The sequence below is a fragment of the Anoplolepis gracilipes genome, chromosome 7 (genome assembly GCF_047496725.1).
Source record: "Anoplolepis gracilipes chromosome 7, ASM4749672v1, whole genome shotgun sequence".
In the NCBI taxonomy this organism is placed as follows: domain Eukaryota; kingdom Metazoa; phylum Arthropoda; class Insecta; order Hymenoptera; family Formicidae; genus Anoplolepis; species Anoplolepis gracilipes.
In genome coordinates, this window is record NC_132976.1 from 4380209 (window position 1) to 4396588 (window position 16380).

Below are 16380 nucleotides of genomic sequence, written 5' to 3' on the forward strand. Positions count from 1 at the left end.
AAAATGTTATAAATTTTATAGAACAAGAATATTTTTGAAGGTCTCTTTCCCTCATCTCTCATACACAGATAATAAAAACTTTTAATTAATTATAAATAAATTATAAATATAATAAATAAATAAATAATAAATAAATATAATAAATAAAATTAATTAATACATAATAATTATAATAAAATATAATAAATATAATATAACAAATAATAAATTAATTAATATTTAATATTAATATTTATAAAAAATTAGAAATCATCAATTAATTATAAATAAATTTTTTAATTAATAATCTTTCATAAAGGAATTAACACCATGTTGCTCTCAAATAAATTAAACAAATTAGATATTTCAATTGCAATAATATATGAGGCGCATACATTTTTATAGTATGTAATTATATAATATGATGTAAATACATACCCAACGATGATTCTGCAATTAACTGCATTTTTGCTCCGACAAAACACACTTCGGCAAGAAAATAAGGCGAAATATGCGAAGAAGTCTTTGATGGAATTCGAGCACAGACACGCACACGCACACGCACACACACAGTTACCGATATTTCCGAAATCGCGATATCAACATACGCATTAGATATATTCACGTTAAGACGAAAACTCACGACAATTAATTTTGCTCAAACTTAGATTTCGGCGAAAATACACGTAACGCGAAATACACGTTTATTTTTGGCCAAATTCCAGCACTTAACACACCTACACATACATACAGAACGTTGCAAAATCGCGATAATGGCATATATCGGATATCGTGCACGGTATATCAACGTTACAACATATTCTTTTGACGTTTAATCGCGCCCGAAATTCACTTTTAAACAATAATAATCGCGAAAAACTTTCGAAACAATAATAGACTACGGATCTGCATTGCAAAGCACCACCGGCTACCGGCACACACTTTCGTTACTCGCAATTCAATATTTCGAGAATCGCAATATCGTTTCGATAGTATCGATCGAAACAGCGAATCAGAGAGAAGCCTGAGAACAGTTACGTCACGCTCTTTTGTACGACGCTTTTTCTCTGTAGTACGCTAGCGCCAACTAGGTCAATTTCTAGCCGGCAGAATTATATAGCTAAATCAATTTTCATGGTAAAATGATCGATTGGTTCTTATCCGTGCTAGATTCATAATTGTGACTCTGTGACAATGAAAAATACCTTCTACTTACGGGTACTTACGAAAATATCATGAATTTATTTAATGTGTTTCATTATATATTATTAGATATGCGTGATTTCTTTTTCATTTAATACATGTTAAACAACAAATATACACTATTAAAATTATTTTATAATATATATACATACATATATATAGGATGTCCGGTAATTACCGCTCCACTTCTCTGGAGCGGATAGAGCAGGTCAAACTGGACATTAAGTTATATGTAAAATAATTACAGAATAAATTATTAAACTTTGTAGGTATTTTAGCAAAGAACGAAATTTTAATCAGATTATTTTGCTTTAACAAAATTTTAATTTGACATTCATCCCTTTTTTTACAACAAGAAATTTAAAGTCTTTCTATTTAAATAGTCAATTTTTTGGAAAAGTTTATTAGTTTTATACATTTCACCATCTGCAAAATTATTGTATGTACTACAATTTAATGTCTTTTCATTGAAGAAATTAAATGTAATTTTTTTTTTAAAAATTGTTTTGCAATAAAAATTTTAAGGTTTCAATAAATGACACATAAGTAAATGTACAAGTTGAAGGAACCGTTTTATAAATTCTTAATTGTGAGTTAAACCTTTGTTCCATGTGAATCCCACAACTTTTTTCTATTGATTTTATCACATGTTTTTTATACTATTTGTGACGTTTATGTTTTGTTAAGTACATTTCAAAAAAATTAAAAAATGTTGATACAATTTGCCAAGAAATAATGTTTGACTCATCTACATTATCCAAAATTTTTTCGAATACAGGATATATTAGTTGAAAGATACATTACAATGTTTTATCAATCGACGTATCAAATATAAAAAATATAAATTTTGTATAAAATTAGTAAGTATTACTGATATCTTCAGAAAAATCAGCAAGATTAGTGATGAACAAACTTATTTGTACTTACATCTTTATTTGTATTTAAATCCTTACGAGTGTTTATATTCGACTCACAGTATTATTTATATTTAATTCTTTATTAATATTAAAACTACAATTGGATAAAATTTCTGTCAAATTATTTAAATCATCTACAGTACAATTGTTTTCAATATTTAGCTTACATTTAACTAAATGCTTTCTATAAATCCCGATAAGTTTTTGAATATAGGACAGTAAAAAAACAACATTTTAAGTTTGATTGTGAATCTTCATAAAAAGAATAAGTTATCCTTAAATGACATAATTCGTTAAACTCGTTGAATTTCCAACATAAATACAGTTTGTACACATATAAGACATCTTAAAACTGAATAATCAATTGATAAAATTAAAAAGTTCAATTTTGGTCATTATAGCAGATCCAATATAATAATGCAATCAAAACATGGAGATAAATTCATACATCCATTTGGTTTCGTAGAAGTGTATATACTTCTCTTACGCGTGGAGTTACAGGACCATTGTTTATTTTATAAAAATATGTTTCTATAAATCTGTAGAATCTTATCAGATTTGAATCGTACTGTGTATTAAAAACGAAATGACTTTTAAACAAAATGTCAAAAGCCTTCATGAAATTTTGTACATGAAGTAGAATAAATTTATTGTCTACATTTAAAAAGTATTGAGTCACAGCTGCTTTGCTGGAGCCTACAGCGACTAAACGTGATTGGGTCTTTTGTTTTGACTCTGATTCTAAGGGCGTATTGTTCTAGAACAAAACAAAACAAAAATAATAAAAACTAACATTATATCAATGTATAATGACTTTTCTGACGTACCTAAAATTATTAAGTATATTCTATGATATACCTTTTTGAATAAAATAATTTTTTCCAAAACCGCAGTTGATTTGTCTCTTACAGCTTTATTTTTTCCCCTAGCTGTTGGAGGAAGAAGTCGACTTAATGCTAAAATAGCACGTGTATGTTTATCCCAAGCTGAAAATTTTCTCAAATGTTGCATTTTATATATTATTAAAACTGTATTAACTTTATTAAATATATTTATTACCTTCTTCCAATTTATCTATTGGAGGATGTATTTCGTAATCAATCTTGGAAAAAACTCTCAGAATAATTTCACAAAATTTGGTAAATTCTTTTAAGAAAAAGTCATCATATTTAGGAAATAAGAGTTTATATTCTTCTTCAATCTGCAAAATCCAATAAAATAAAAAATTATTACAATAAAGAATTTTATGTATTTTATTTATATATTACATCTTATATTAAAAATATAAATGTATAATAATCAATATTATATATTATGTATTTATTTTACATATTTTATATTTATATATTTTATTGTTTCATATTTCTGTTAAAAAATTGTTTAAATTACTAACTTACCAATTCAGGTGTATCTAAAAATCTTGGAAAAATATCAAAAAAATTAATATTTAAACAAAATTTTCTTCTGTACTGAAATGTGTCTTTGTGTTTAGAAATAATTTGTGATTTTTGATCTTGTGTGGCACTTTTGAGAAAAAGAATAATATCTTCAATTTCAGCTTGGGTTAAAGTCTCATTTTCATTTTGTGTAATGTTAACGCTTAGATCCTTTCTATTGTTTTCAGAATCTTCATTACATATTGTTTTTCTTTTCATACCTCTTCTTACGTTGGAGAGCCTATTTGCTAAATAGCCTGTTTTAGTTACTGGATCGTAAAAAGATTCCTAAAAAGCAATAAACTGTAAATGTGAAAAATTGCCTTTATAAATTAATAGAATTTATATTTTAGAATACTGTTTAAATAATGTGTTTTGTATTTACACAGCCTAATATAGTTTCCGGATCTCGTAATTTCGGGAAAAGTTCTACTATAATTTTGGCAAACTGACATTTATCTGATGAAGTTAATGGACCCTTTAATTCTTTTTTCAAAGCAAGCATTTGAGTAACCACTATGTTAATCATCCGTCTTCTATTTATATCACTTAAAAATCCCTTCTTATTATACTCTTCAAAAATATCTTTTCCACACGGATTCTCTAAAATATCTTTTTTGATGATCTAAAAATTAATATAAAAGATCGCATGAAATAATCTGTCTTTAAATATTTTTTAATATACTACTATAATTATATAAAATGACAATACTTCTTTTGTAATAATTTTTCCTTTTGGTAGTTGTGGTTGTAAAAATAGAAAATTGTGAACATTTTGTTGAGAAGTTCCTGCTTCGTCTTCTTCAGAAGTATCGGTAACAGTTATGTTGGAGGAAGAACTCGGTGTTGTTGGATAATCTAAATCTATAAAAAAGTGACCCTACATGTGAATAATGATATACATATATATGTAACTTATATATTTATAATTGTAAAACACTTTAAAAAATTTACCTAGTACTGTTGGACTATTTACTTCAATTATAATAATAGCACCTCTTCCGAAAAACTGGACATGTTCAATTAAAAATTCTTCTGTTAATATAGCTTTCTTTTCATCATAAAATTTGAATCTTTTATTATTTAAATCAAAAAATATTTCTTTTGCTAAGAAAATATAAAAAACAAAAATTACAAAAAAGTTTAAAAGAGAAAAGTTTTATCAATCCAAATATTGTAAAACATTATTATCTTATTTAAATTGTGTTATACCTTTTGCCTCAAACATTTCATAACTATATGGATACAGAACCTTTACCCATTGCCTCTGATTTTTATACTCAAAAATAAAACTTATTCCATTTTGTATTAGATTATAATAAGTGTTTTGTGTCAAAGAATTAGACTCAGGGAATTGATTGAAATCATCGTTATCATTCGCCATTCTAATAATAAATAAATAAGGAATTAAATTTTTTCTTTTATAACTTATGCTTGTGTTATTATTTAATAAGTATTTATCAAACTATAGTATTAGTATTAGTAGTTTGAAATACATAAATAAGTTTTAAGGCATAAAAATTGACAAACATTATGACAAAAATAAAAAGCTTATTTACTTGCTCTATATATATTCTTAAATTAAAATTTCATTGCCGCATTTTCTTCGTACAACAAAGGTTGATTATTAAATAAAATTTCATTAGTTATTAAATAAAATTCTACAAACAATTTTATCCGATAGCTAATCAATACACATAAAATTTTTGTCGTACGACAAAAACACAACACTGAAATCTTAGTCTTACATTCATATAAATAAAATAAAATTGTAAAGAATTCTCTAAGAATTCTCGGATTGATAATGAACATTAAAACAGTTTGTTTATACATTGATTAGAATAAATATTTCAATAAAATGCACAGAAAATGAGTAAATTTTATATACACACACAGTATGTATATAGTATACTTCAATTCACAATACTCACATAATACTTTTATTCACAAATATTCCTAATCGCAAATAAATCGCGTACTCTTCCAAGAGTTCAGAAGCACTGATTGTGAGATAAAGCATTATCGACAGTAAATGTTGCGTAAGTTGTATCCTGTCTCTATAAGATCTCACACACAAGAGAATAAAAGAAACGATACGAGCAGACTAAAGATATAACTGTCATCTTCCATTAAGCTAATAAAGCCATCGATTAATCAAAATGTATTGAATATTTCATTTGTTAACATTACGGCTTTTTATGTTAAAACTTTAATGTATGTAACTATTTTGAAGTGTAAAATAATACATTTTATTTTAAGTTACATTAACGTATGGATATTTTAAAAGAACATTTACTTTTTATATTATATTAATACATGATAATAACTTGATACTTTAACATGATAATTTTAACTTATTTATTTATTTTATTTTAACTTAAATTATTTGCAATAAAAATATATGATTTTAATAAATTTGATTATATTATATGTCAAAGTTTATAATTATTTGAAGATTTACTTTAAGTTTTCTTAGTCTGTTACACTAACTTTGAGATATGTTGATTGTTTAAAATAATTGTGTTAAAAGCACTTAAAATAATATTTCATTTTCAAGAGACACGCACAAAGTGTTAAGTTATGAAATTAACCTAAATGTAACTTATGAAAACATTAAAAGAAAAAATAACAAAATATCAGTTGTATGTTAATTTTAAATTAAAATAGTAATCAAAACGTGATAACAGAAGAAAATTTTAACATATGGATGCACAATTTTTTGCTGTGTATACATGTATTAATAGATCAATCAAATTTCTTATGCATTATGTAAAAGTATGTGCTGCGACCTTTAGAGTTCAATGTCTACATTTACAAAGCTACGAGAAAAAATTTAGCAGGTATTGTACAAATGAAACTAAGGAAGCACAGTGCATCCCAAAACGAGAGGCCCCCTAGATTCGCTGTCTTTCTCAGCGCAGCTTTCCCATTATGGCAAACGTTCCAATTTGCTTAAAGTTCAATGGGATTTATAATCAACGACTTAAAAAACATGGGTATATCAAGTTTAATGTAAATCTGTTAAAAATTGGCAGAGCTCTGTTGCTCATATATGAATTATTATTATGTGTACTAATTACCCAATTTGTATAAACATCATAGATTTTTTTATATAATTATGAGCGTGTGTAATGACTACATGTTACTTTTTTTGTTCTTTTTGATCATTTTAAAGTGATTTTTTTATTAATTGAACAATAAGCTATTAAAATGTAATGTATGTATGTAAATCTACGTGACAAAAGCAGTGTCGCACGAAGACAATACCGCTGGTACTTTTTTTTATTTTAAGCAGAAAGCAAATTAGTAACATTCGTCCGCGGAACGTCGGATTAAACTTGTAGATTATCGACAAATTCTATTTATGTAAGTAATTAAGGTAAATAACTTCAAGAACGCAAATGTTAATAATGACAGTTTGTCCATTTCACCCTATCGGCACACATGTTTAAAAGATGTCAATAAGAGATTTATAGGATATTAAAGTATGTTTTAACATTCTATGGATCTCCTATAAACATCTTTTGAACATGTGTGCTGACAGGGCATCTTGTCTAAAGAATATCAGTTTCATGAGTTCTATTTTATGGGAAGTTGAAAACCTAATTAAATTAATATTTCATGTAAATAAAATTATTAATTGATCGAATTAAAATGAAACAATTTTGTGTAAATTATATTGACGAGAAAATCTCATTATTATAGTTTCATCAAAACTTTAATTTTTTTTTTTCGTTTTTTTCGATATATCTCAAAAACTATTCGAGATTTGAAAAAATGTTTTATATACAATGTTTTATATAAAAGTTTTATGATAAAGAAAATTATTTTTTCAAAATTTTATTAATGTGATTAAAGGCGATTTTTGGCGATCGTTTGGTACATGTACCAAGGTTGCTATTGGTAGAGGCGAAACTTATTCTGGTAATATGTACCACACCAGCACGCTAAAACATACTGATTCTTTTCTGTACGTGCGAATTCAAAACTATTTAAAAATAATTAAATATTCTCTTATTCTAATATGAATAGAAGAGACATACAGAATAAATATGAGTTTTAAATAGTATTTGTCTATTTGAATGAATGAAGTATTTGATGAAAATAATGAAGTACCATTAATAGAAATTTATAAGCATTTCTTTCATGCAAAGAATGCAAAGAAGAGAAAAATTAAAATTTTGATGAAAATAAAGCAAAAAAAGTCATAATCGTCCAGGATTATATTCCGAAATTTGAATGGATTTATACACCGATATAATGATATTAAAAATTATCATTTTAATATATAACTATAGCATAATTTTTACATTACTTTTTATATAATAATATATTAATTTTCCATTTTTATCCAATATTAATTACTTTTATCTATAATATCTATACTAAATAAGTAATAATTCAAATAAAAATAAAATCTTTGTAAATTAATAAAAAAGTGTTATTTCATACACAAAACTCAATATTTCAATCAGTGCTTAACTAGATAGAAGTAATTTAACTTAACTAGTAAAAGTAATAACTTAATCTATAGTGTAGAAGTTAGTAAATTTACAAGCATCCAAAATTGATAGCTTTTTGTGCTTGTAGGATAACTGATTAAAATACCAAGTCTAACAAAATAAGATAAATCCAATACAATAAATATATAAAATTATTTATGTATTCATATTTGCAACTTATCTAAAAAACAGATATTATTACATTAAAAACAGGTATTTACAAAAAGTATCCTGCTTTATTGCTCGGTATAACATTGTATCAACTACCTAGGTACCAAAACAGTTAGCCACGGCTTTACTACAAATTACCAAACCCGCGAAAACTTTCTGGTACAGTTTCGTTGCTATACCAGAGTCACACCAAAAATCGCCTTAAATAGAGATCCTTTTACTATAAAAACTTTTGTATAAAACATTTTTTTATATCTCGAATATTTATCGAGATAATGTAATAAAAATGTTGAAGTTATTAGCGGGTTTATATAAAAATACTACAATTATGCAATAGTGTAGACGGATGAAAGTAGTCGGATAAGCCACAAGTAGGATCATCCTTCGGTGTAGACAGAATATAACAAACGTAAATATGTGCCAAGTTTCATTAAAATCAGAATTTTCAGTATCGCGATGGTTTCGTATCAGTTTGATCCTCTCTATCTATACACGAAGAGTTTTTATAAAAATATCTTTTTTTCTAACCCTTTTTATAAAAAAATGCTTCGTACAAAAGTTGTTTGATTTTAGGACATGCGATGGTTTAACCTTGGATGTAAGTGGCAAAATTATAGGAAGATCAACTTAATTTTCTTAAATGGACCATCCTAATTTTTTATATAAATCAATTTCTTGGAATGTTCTACGTAAAAAGTTGTAAAAAAACGTTATAAAACGTTATAAAGATATAATAGCCAAAAATTAAATGAATAGTTTTCAAGATATATATCGAAAAAAACCACTCTACATGTGAATGTAGTTATGTAATATCCTACATATGTATCATTAAATTAGAAAGTTTCATTAAAATCGAAATTTTCGGGTTTGAAAGATTCCTTTGTGAGAGACTTTTTATTATAAAAAAGTAAAAAATTAATCTCTTTCTCTCACCATATTAACTTTATATGCGGAATTATTATACTAAGAATATGTTACAAATCACGAGAAAGAGAGAGAGAGAGAGAGAGAGAAAGTTTGGGTAGTTTTTAAAAAAAAAGCATTTAGATCATTCTTATTTATTTCAGCAAAAGAAGAAAAAATGCAGAGAATTTTAATAATCTTTTCTCACATATGTTATTTTAATCCTACAGTATAAAATAATGAGAGAAAAGAAGGCTTGAAAACTCAATCGTAAATAATAAATGTAAAAACAAGACATAGTCAGCAATTTATGGAAGTTTCGAAAAATATTAAAGGTAAACTTATTAATACTATAACAAAAATCAAATTTTGAAAAAAGCTCCTTTAGTCACGAAATATCTTTTGAACGAAATAACATCATCCATTATCTCATTTAATATAAATCAGAATATTAGTGCTTATAAACAGCATATAAACGAATGAGATGATACTTGCATTAATAATTTAATTATAAATAATTTAAACGTAAATTGCAATCTATCTTCACTACCTGGTTACAATTCTGACAGATATATATATATATATATATATATGTGTGTATAAATAATAATAAAATTATAAAATACATTTTTTATTTAATCAAAATAAATATTTCAAAGGAAGTTGATAAAATGAACTGATTTTTGCCCAAAAAATGTAAATGTAATTTTCTTACAGTTTTTGAGCTACTAAATACAAAAATACCCGTTTTATTGGTCTAAACTCTTGGGAAAGTGGTCAAATTTTACCTTAAAGGAGTCGAAATAAGTCTTTTAATAGTAATTCGATTAGTATTAATTTTGTTGCAATTATTTAATTATTTGTATTATAGTTTTATAACTTCTTATATTTTTTAAACTAAGAAAACATTTTAAAATGAAGTATTTTAGAAATGTTAAATCTAATATAGCAAAATTAATATAAAAATTAAAAAAGATATTGTCAATTTATTCAAAAAATCTTCAATTTTATCAGATAGCAGTGTACCTGCATAAATTGTAGATTTTTAAATATGTTAAAATAGTGGACTTCCATACCACTATAAAAGTTCCACCTAGAAACGCGTTAGGTTTTTTTACAGTAGACTTGCGTCTGGAGCCCTATTATACTACTTTTTGTATTATACTTGCAGAAATAACTTTCTAATTTTAGATATTCATCAATTTCAACTTTAGAATTATGGTACATAAGTATTACTTGAAAAATGCTATTAGTTATGGTACAAATCATAAAGCAGCTCAAATAAACACTTCGAGTTTAAAGTTAATCGAATTTATTTTGACTTAAGAAAATTATATTATTCAGATATTTTTCCTGCCAATGTTTTTCTGTTAAAAGCACAAATTTGAGGATATTTTCGTATTTAACAGCTCAAAAACTATAAGAAAACATATGTAACTTATGTTACACTTTTTAGGGAAAAATCAGCCCATTTTATTCATTCTCTTCTAATAATTCATTTATTTTAAAAATAATTCAAAACTTATGTAATAATTTGTTTAGAAAATGTAACAAATTATATCTATATTATATAGATATAATATATAGACACTATTAATCAGAAATTTTCAACACGTTTTATAACTTTTCGTAAAAAATAAACAAATTATATTTTTTTCTTTAACAGATCCAATAGTAGATACCTAGCCTTTTATGGATTCTGGGACTTCTATGTTATGTATTGTCGTCACATATTTGATATTTGTATTGAAGGCTGGATCAAAAATAATCAAAAATAGGCCAGTTTTTCAACTAACAACTGTTATAATCTTACATAACGCTTTTCAAGTGCTCTTCAGTATCTGGTTGACATTTATGGTAAAATAATTCTGATTCCACATCTCTATCATTAAATGTGTACCAAATTGTAAAATTTGATACAAATTAATCTATAAAAATTATTCGCTTATTTCAGGGATTGAATATCGTTATTAAGATGTTTTCTGATGGATATAGCATATAATGCAGAAATCAAATATGCAGTGGTAGGCATTTTTTTCGTAATTTTCAATAACTGTAAACTAAATTAAATTTTAATAATTTTCTGTAAATATTATATATAATTTTAACAATATTATGTTTATGTTTTGGACAAATAGTCAACAAGTGGATGGTGGTATTTTTTCGGAAAATTAACCGAACTCCTGGACACGGTAAAAAAATATTTATATACAAATAAAATTAATTAATATTTTAATAATTAAGACGTTTAATATGTATTAGTTGATTCACAAAGGTTTTGAAAGTAATTCGGATTCGTGTTTCTGTGCTTATTTATAATTCAAAAATTACCATTATTTTATCATTTAATCGACAAAAGCAATCATAACGCAAGTTTATTTTGAAACACAAGAAATATTGAGACAAGATAAAAAAGATTTATAATGAAACTGTAACTCCTAATCTAATGTTTTGCTTTTAAAGATATTCCTCGTTTTGAGGAAGAAGCAAGTGTCTTTACTTCATATGTATCACCACAGCGTAACAATTATTTTTTCATGGTTCTGCTTGAAATACCTACTTGGAGAACAAACTGTCGTCATAGGGACCCTGAATTCCGTAATCCACATTATTATGTACAGTTATTATTTCATGGCAGCATTTGGCTCCAAGTACAAAAAATACCTCTGGTGGAAAAAATGTGTGACACAGGGTCAGCTGGTAATTACCTCTCAAAATATTAAACAAATTATTCAAAGTAATAAATTATTCAGCATTATGTCATTTTCTCAATCTGTCAATAAAATCATGAGATTACATCTTTAAAATAAGATTTGTAACACCTTATATATTTTAAACAATTTTTTATTTTATTTCTTTTAATTATTTTTTTTAATTAATATATAAGTTTAATAAAAAAATTAGTTAATAAAATTTTCTTCATAAATTTCAGTATACAAATACAAATACAAATTTGTTTATATCTAAAATTTTAAATAATAAGCCTATATTTTAATGAAATATTAAGATATATTCTGACAAAGTGTAATAAGATGACCACAACTTTTATGGTACAGCAATCCTCTAATAATAATTGTCAATTATATAAATACAAATACAATTAGACAATAAAGAGCCGACGCGGATGTAGAGTGAAAAAAATATAATTTTAACAATTCTTCATAATTTATTAGTAATAATTCAAATGTTTTGGACTCCTTTCGAGTCTTCTTCAGTAATTTAAAAACTATAAAGTGAAAGCATATAAAATAACATAAATAAGATAATAAATGCTAAAAATTGATAACTTATTAATATACTTACTACATATACATTAAGATGCAAATTACGTACTCATTTCCACTGATCTCCACAACCCGTCTAATATAAGAAGCCTTCTAAACGGTGCATAACGTAAGGAAAGATACACTAACAAACAAAACGCATTTAAAGTTATCAACTAGTTAAAATGTAAATTAATAAAACAGAGGCAAGTCACTCAGACGAAGAAGAATAAAAGAGACAGAACGAACAACCGACAATCGACATATGACTGACGGAATTTAACTGCTAATAACCATGGAATAAACATCCAATGTCATGAGAACAAATAGTACACATATTTAATTCTAATAGTCGAAAACATGTGCAAAAACAGTATCAAAACTTAATGTTAGATAAACTGTCAATAATTGGTAATCATGCTTCATTTAATTTTACAGTATCGCTCTAAAGATTGAAGGCATTTTTTGGCGTTTTATGTGAATCATTTCGGATATCAGTCTTTTCCAAAAAGCTCCCAAATTTTAATAAATTTTATTATATTTTATGTCAAAGTTTATAATTATTTGAAGATTTTCTTTAACTTTTCTTAGAATGTTAAACTGATTTTGAGATATATTGATTGTTTAAAATGATTGTGTTAAAGGCACTTAAAATAATATTTTATTTTCAAGAGACACGCACAAAGTGTTAAGTTATGAAATTAACATAAATGTAACTCATGAAAACATTATAAAAGTAAAAATAACAAAATATCAGTTGTATGTTAATTTTAAATTAAAGTAGTAATCAAAACGTGATAACAGAAGAAAATTTTAACATATGGACGCACAAATTTTTACTGTGTATACATGTATTAATGGACTAATCAAATTCCTTATGCATTATGCAAAAGTATGTGCTGTGACATTTAGAGTTCAATGTCTACATTTACAGAGCTACGAGAAAAAATTTAGCACGTATTGTAAAAGTGGAACTGAGAAAGCGCAGTGCACTCCAAAACGGACAAGAGGCTCTCTACATTCGCTGTCTCTCTCAGCGCGGATTTCCCATTATGACAAACGTTCCAATTTGCTTAAAGTTCAACGGAATTCATAGTCAACGACTTAAAAAACATGGATATATCAAGTTTAATTAGTAAATCTGTTGAAAATTGGTATAGCTCTGGTAATACTTATATGAGTCATTAACATGTGTACTAATTATCCCTTTTGTATAAATATCATAGATTTTTTTATATATTTATGAAATATGTGTGTAATGACTTACATGTTACTTTTTTGGTTCTTTTTGGTCCTTTTGGTCCATAAAATTAATTAGAAACTTTTAAGTCCAACATAGCTAATATTCTAATTTTCGCAATAAAAAAAAATCATTAATAAGCTTATTAATTACGTCTCAATTAAAAGAGAACTTGGACACAAAAAGATGCACTCCGTTTGGACACTATTCAGTTATGCACTAGTGATGGAATTAATAAAAAATAAAATAAAATAAAATAAAAGGAAATAAATAAACTCTATGGTCGGTATTCATAGTTTGAGCTTATATTTAAGATCGTCTTAAGATCCCGTTCAACCAATGAAGTAACCGCATAGCATCATTTTATTGGTTGAACGGACCTTAAATATAAGATCGGAGTATCGGTCTATGAGATGTAATAAAATAAGACAAATACAAAGAACAAAGTATGATAGATGGAAAAAAGACAATCTCTAAAATAAAATATAAATCAAAATCGATATAGATATCACTATAATATAGATAGAAAGAAAAATAAAGTGAAGCAATATAGAAAAGAATTATGCAGAATAAAACAAAATAGAATTTAACAATACTTTAATTTTAATTGTGAGAGTGGTAATAAAATAAAATAGAAAAAAAGAAAATAAATCAAAATTCCATGAGATGCAATAAATTAAGACAGAACAAAGTATAATAGATGGAAATAAGACAGTCTCTAAAATGAAATCAAATAAAATGAAATAATATAGATATATCACTATAATCACCGACGAAATATTATTAAAGACCGATTGTCGCTTAAATTTGTCCAGAGCTGACAGTTAATATCTCGTCGGTTTTCCCACGTTAACTTCCATAAGCTGACTGTCTTTAACAGTACGGTGCTTGTATTTATATATATGTATGTATGATGATGGAAATTTTATGTGCATCGTCCAAATTTATTTATTATAAAATATTAATTAAATAATACAAATTAATAATTATAAATATAATAAAAAACTCATTTATCCAAAAAAATTTTAAATTAATATGTTAAAATTATTTATTAATACATAAAAATTAATACATTAATACATTAAATTTCATTAAATTAAAAATTTAAATTGAATTGAATTTATTTTGTATACCGAAAAATAGATCTGATCATATATAGTTCTTCCCGCTCTAAAACGAATCTAGTTGGCGCTAGCATAGTGCAAGCAATATCTCGTCGGTGCTGCAAGGAAAAGTGGATCTAGTTACGTAATTCCAGCGACTGTCAAATGGATGTGGAGCGCTAATATACAGCGCATTGAATTGCTTGTCTTATGAAAAGAGGGCGTAAAGGTCGCCGTCAGGCTTTTCTGATAAAAAAATATTCTAACCTATACTGTAAATCCTGTTTATATTATTTTTAATCTTTGTAAGTACTATAATTAAATTGGATTAAAATATGAGTGAAATTTATTGAATCTTTAAACGAATTTTACAGATATTCTAATTGAAAAATAGTAAATACAAATAAAAGGCGCAAAATGACACCGCCGATGGAAAGAATTCAGATTTTAGAAACTATCGAAAAGGATATTATAATATGTTTACAAAGTGCAGGTAATTGTTAAATAGTCTTATTAATAGCTCTTTTTTTCTATAATTTAAGTGACTCTTATATATCAAAGTACATACATATATACATATAAGACAGAACATAACAATTATGGAACAATAAAACATGAAAATAATTATATAAAACAAACTTTAAGTATATATAAAATACAAATGATCAAAATATATACTTTATATTAATATATAAATATATATATATATATATATTTTACATTATATAGGACAAGCTTGCATGGAACTGAGCAAAGAGAAATCAAGCTTGAAACAGGCAGAGTCACAGACACATCAATTTTTAAAAACACTAGGACAGTTGGAGTCTAAATTGAGCGAACAAATTAATTATCTTACACAGGTTTCTACAGGTACAGAATACATATACTTATTTTATTTAGGATGTTTGACAACAGGTAGGACAAAATTTAAGGAATGATTCTACATAATAAAATAAGATGAAAAGCAAGAATAACAAAATTGTTATGGAGACTTTGTTTTTTAGTTACAAATATTTGAAAGTTTGTGTAAAAGCTATCTATAACTTGGCAATTTGCTGCATACTTTTGCGTCAGTATTTTGAGAGCGATTCGGTCAATATAGCCTATACACTTCAAAAATTTTGGGGATTACTATGCTTTGGGCACTTTTCATGCAAATTTTCAAATATTTATAAGTAAAAAAAACAAAGCCTCTATCGCAATTTTGTTATTTTTAATTTTTGTCTTATTTTCTTATGTTGAATCATCCCTTAAATTTTGTCCCATCTGTTGTCGAACACCCTGTATATATATATATCAATAACAATCTTCAATATATCTACATTTTTAATATATCTATAATGTATATCAGGTCAACCACACGAAGGTTCTGGATATGCAAGTCAGAAAGTATTACAAATGGCATGGCACAGATTGGAACATGCACGAAGTAGAGTTAATGAACTAGAGCGTATTAAAAATAAGTTACGATAAATATATAACTTTTCTCATAATTAAAAATGTTTAACTGTAAATATCATATTAATAGAATTCATAACAATTCTTCTAAATATAAAATATTTGAATAAATTCATATATTCTTATTAAATAGAATCTCTCATCATCTTATTTGTACTTAAATATATTCGTATGCATTTCATATTGTAATCATTTTCACTAGAAG

At 25.7% G+C, this 16380-nt stretch overlaps 3 protein-coding genes across 10 annotated transcripts in view; 1 reads left to right on the forward strand and 2 right to left on the reverse strand.

Annotated features, from left to right (window-relative positions):
• Syt7 (Synaptotagmin 7) overlaps positions 1 to 920 on the reverse strand; it is a 169701-nt gene extending 168781 nt beyond the window's left edge. The window contains exon 1 of the mRNA XM_072896356.1: positions 418 to 920. The gene's annotated coding sequence lies outside the window, so the exon portion shown is untranslated. The remainder of the gene's footprint in view (positions 1 to 417) is intronic.
• Positions 921 to 1793: 873 nt separating this feature from the next.
• On the reverse strand, positions 1794 to 12658 carry LOC140667940 (uncharacterized). Of its 8 annotated transcripts, XM_072896347.1 has the most exons (11): positions 12415 to 12658; positions 11672 to 11884; positions 10794 to 11039; positions 4748 to 4920; positions 4490 to 4642; positions 4248 to 4399; positions 3921 to 4160; positions 3497 to 3823; positions 3159 to 3300; positions 2958 to 3085; positions 1795 to 2856 (listed from the first exon to the last, which is right to left on the reverse strand). In XM_072896347.1, exons 4-11 carry the CDS (start codon positions 4917 to 4919, stop codon positions 2542 to 2544), a joined length of 1629 nt encoding a protein of 542 aa, XP_072752448.1. In that variant the 5' UTR covers position 4920; positions 10794 to 11039; positions 11672 to 11884; positions 12415 to 12658; the 3' UTR covers positions 1795 to 2541. The 8 variants fall into 8 exon arrangements, with proteins under 8 accessions (XP_072752443.1, XP_072752444.1, XP_072752448.1 ...); XM_072896342.1 differs by lacking the exon at positions 10794 to 11039 and having other exon boundaries at positions 1794 to 2856; positions 11672 to 11777; positions 12445 to 12658; XM_072896346.1 differs by lacking the exon at positions 10794 to 11039 and having other exon boundaries at positions 1796 to 2856; positions 12445 to 12658.
• A 2195-nt stretch (positions 12659 to 14853) lies between these two features.
• On the forward strand, positions 14854 to 16323 carry Med11 (mediator complex subunit 11). Its single transcript, XM_072896917.1, has 4 exons — positions 14854 to 15022; positions 15092 to 15210; positions 15447 to 15587; positions 16069 to 16323. The coding sequence occupies exons 2-4, from the start codon at positions 15135 to 15137 to the stop codon at positions 16188 to 16190; spliced, it is 339 nt and encodes a 112-aa protein (XP_072753018.1). The 5' UTR covers positions 14854 to 15022; positions 15092 to 15134; the 3' UTR covers positions 16191 to 16323.
• Positions 16324 to 16380: the final 57 nt, after the last annotated feature.

Coding starts and splice junctions, on each gene's coding strand:
- LOC140667940 (XM_072896342.1), bottom strand. Junction 3,824..3,920: donor CGGAAACTATATTAGGCTGT/GTAAATACAAAA, acceptor ATTGCTTTTTAG/GAATCTTTTTACGATCCAGT. Junction 3,086..3,158: donor AATAGATAAATTGGAAGAAG/GTAATAAATATA, acceptor GAAAATTTTCAG/CTTGGGATAAACATACACGT.
- Med11 (XM_072896917.1), top strand. CDS start 15,135: ATGACACCGCCGATGGAAAGAATTCAGATTTTAGAAACTATCGAAAAG. Junction 15,211..15,446: donor AATATGTTTACAAAGTGCAG/GTAATTGTTAAA, acceptor TACATTATATAG/GACAAGCTTGCATGGAACTG. Junction 15,588..16,068: donor TCTTACACAGGTTTCTACAG/GTACAGAATACA, acceptor AATGTATATCAG/GTCAACCACACGAAGGTTCT.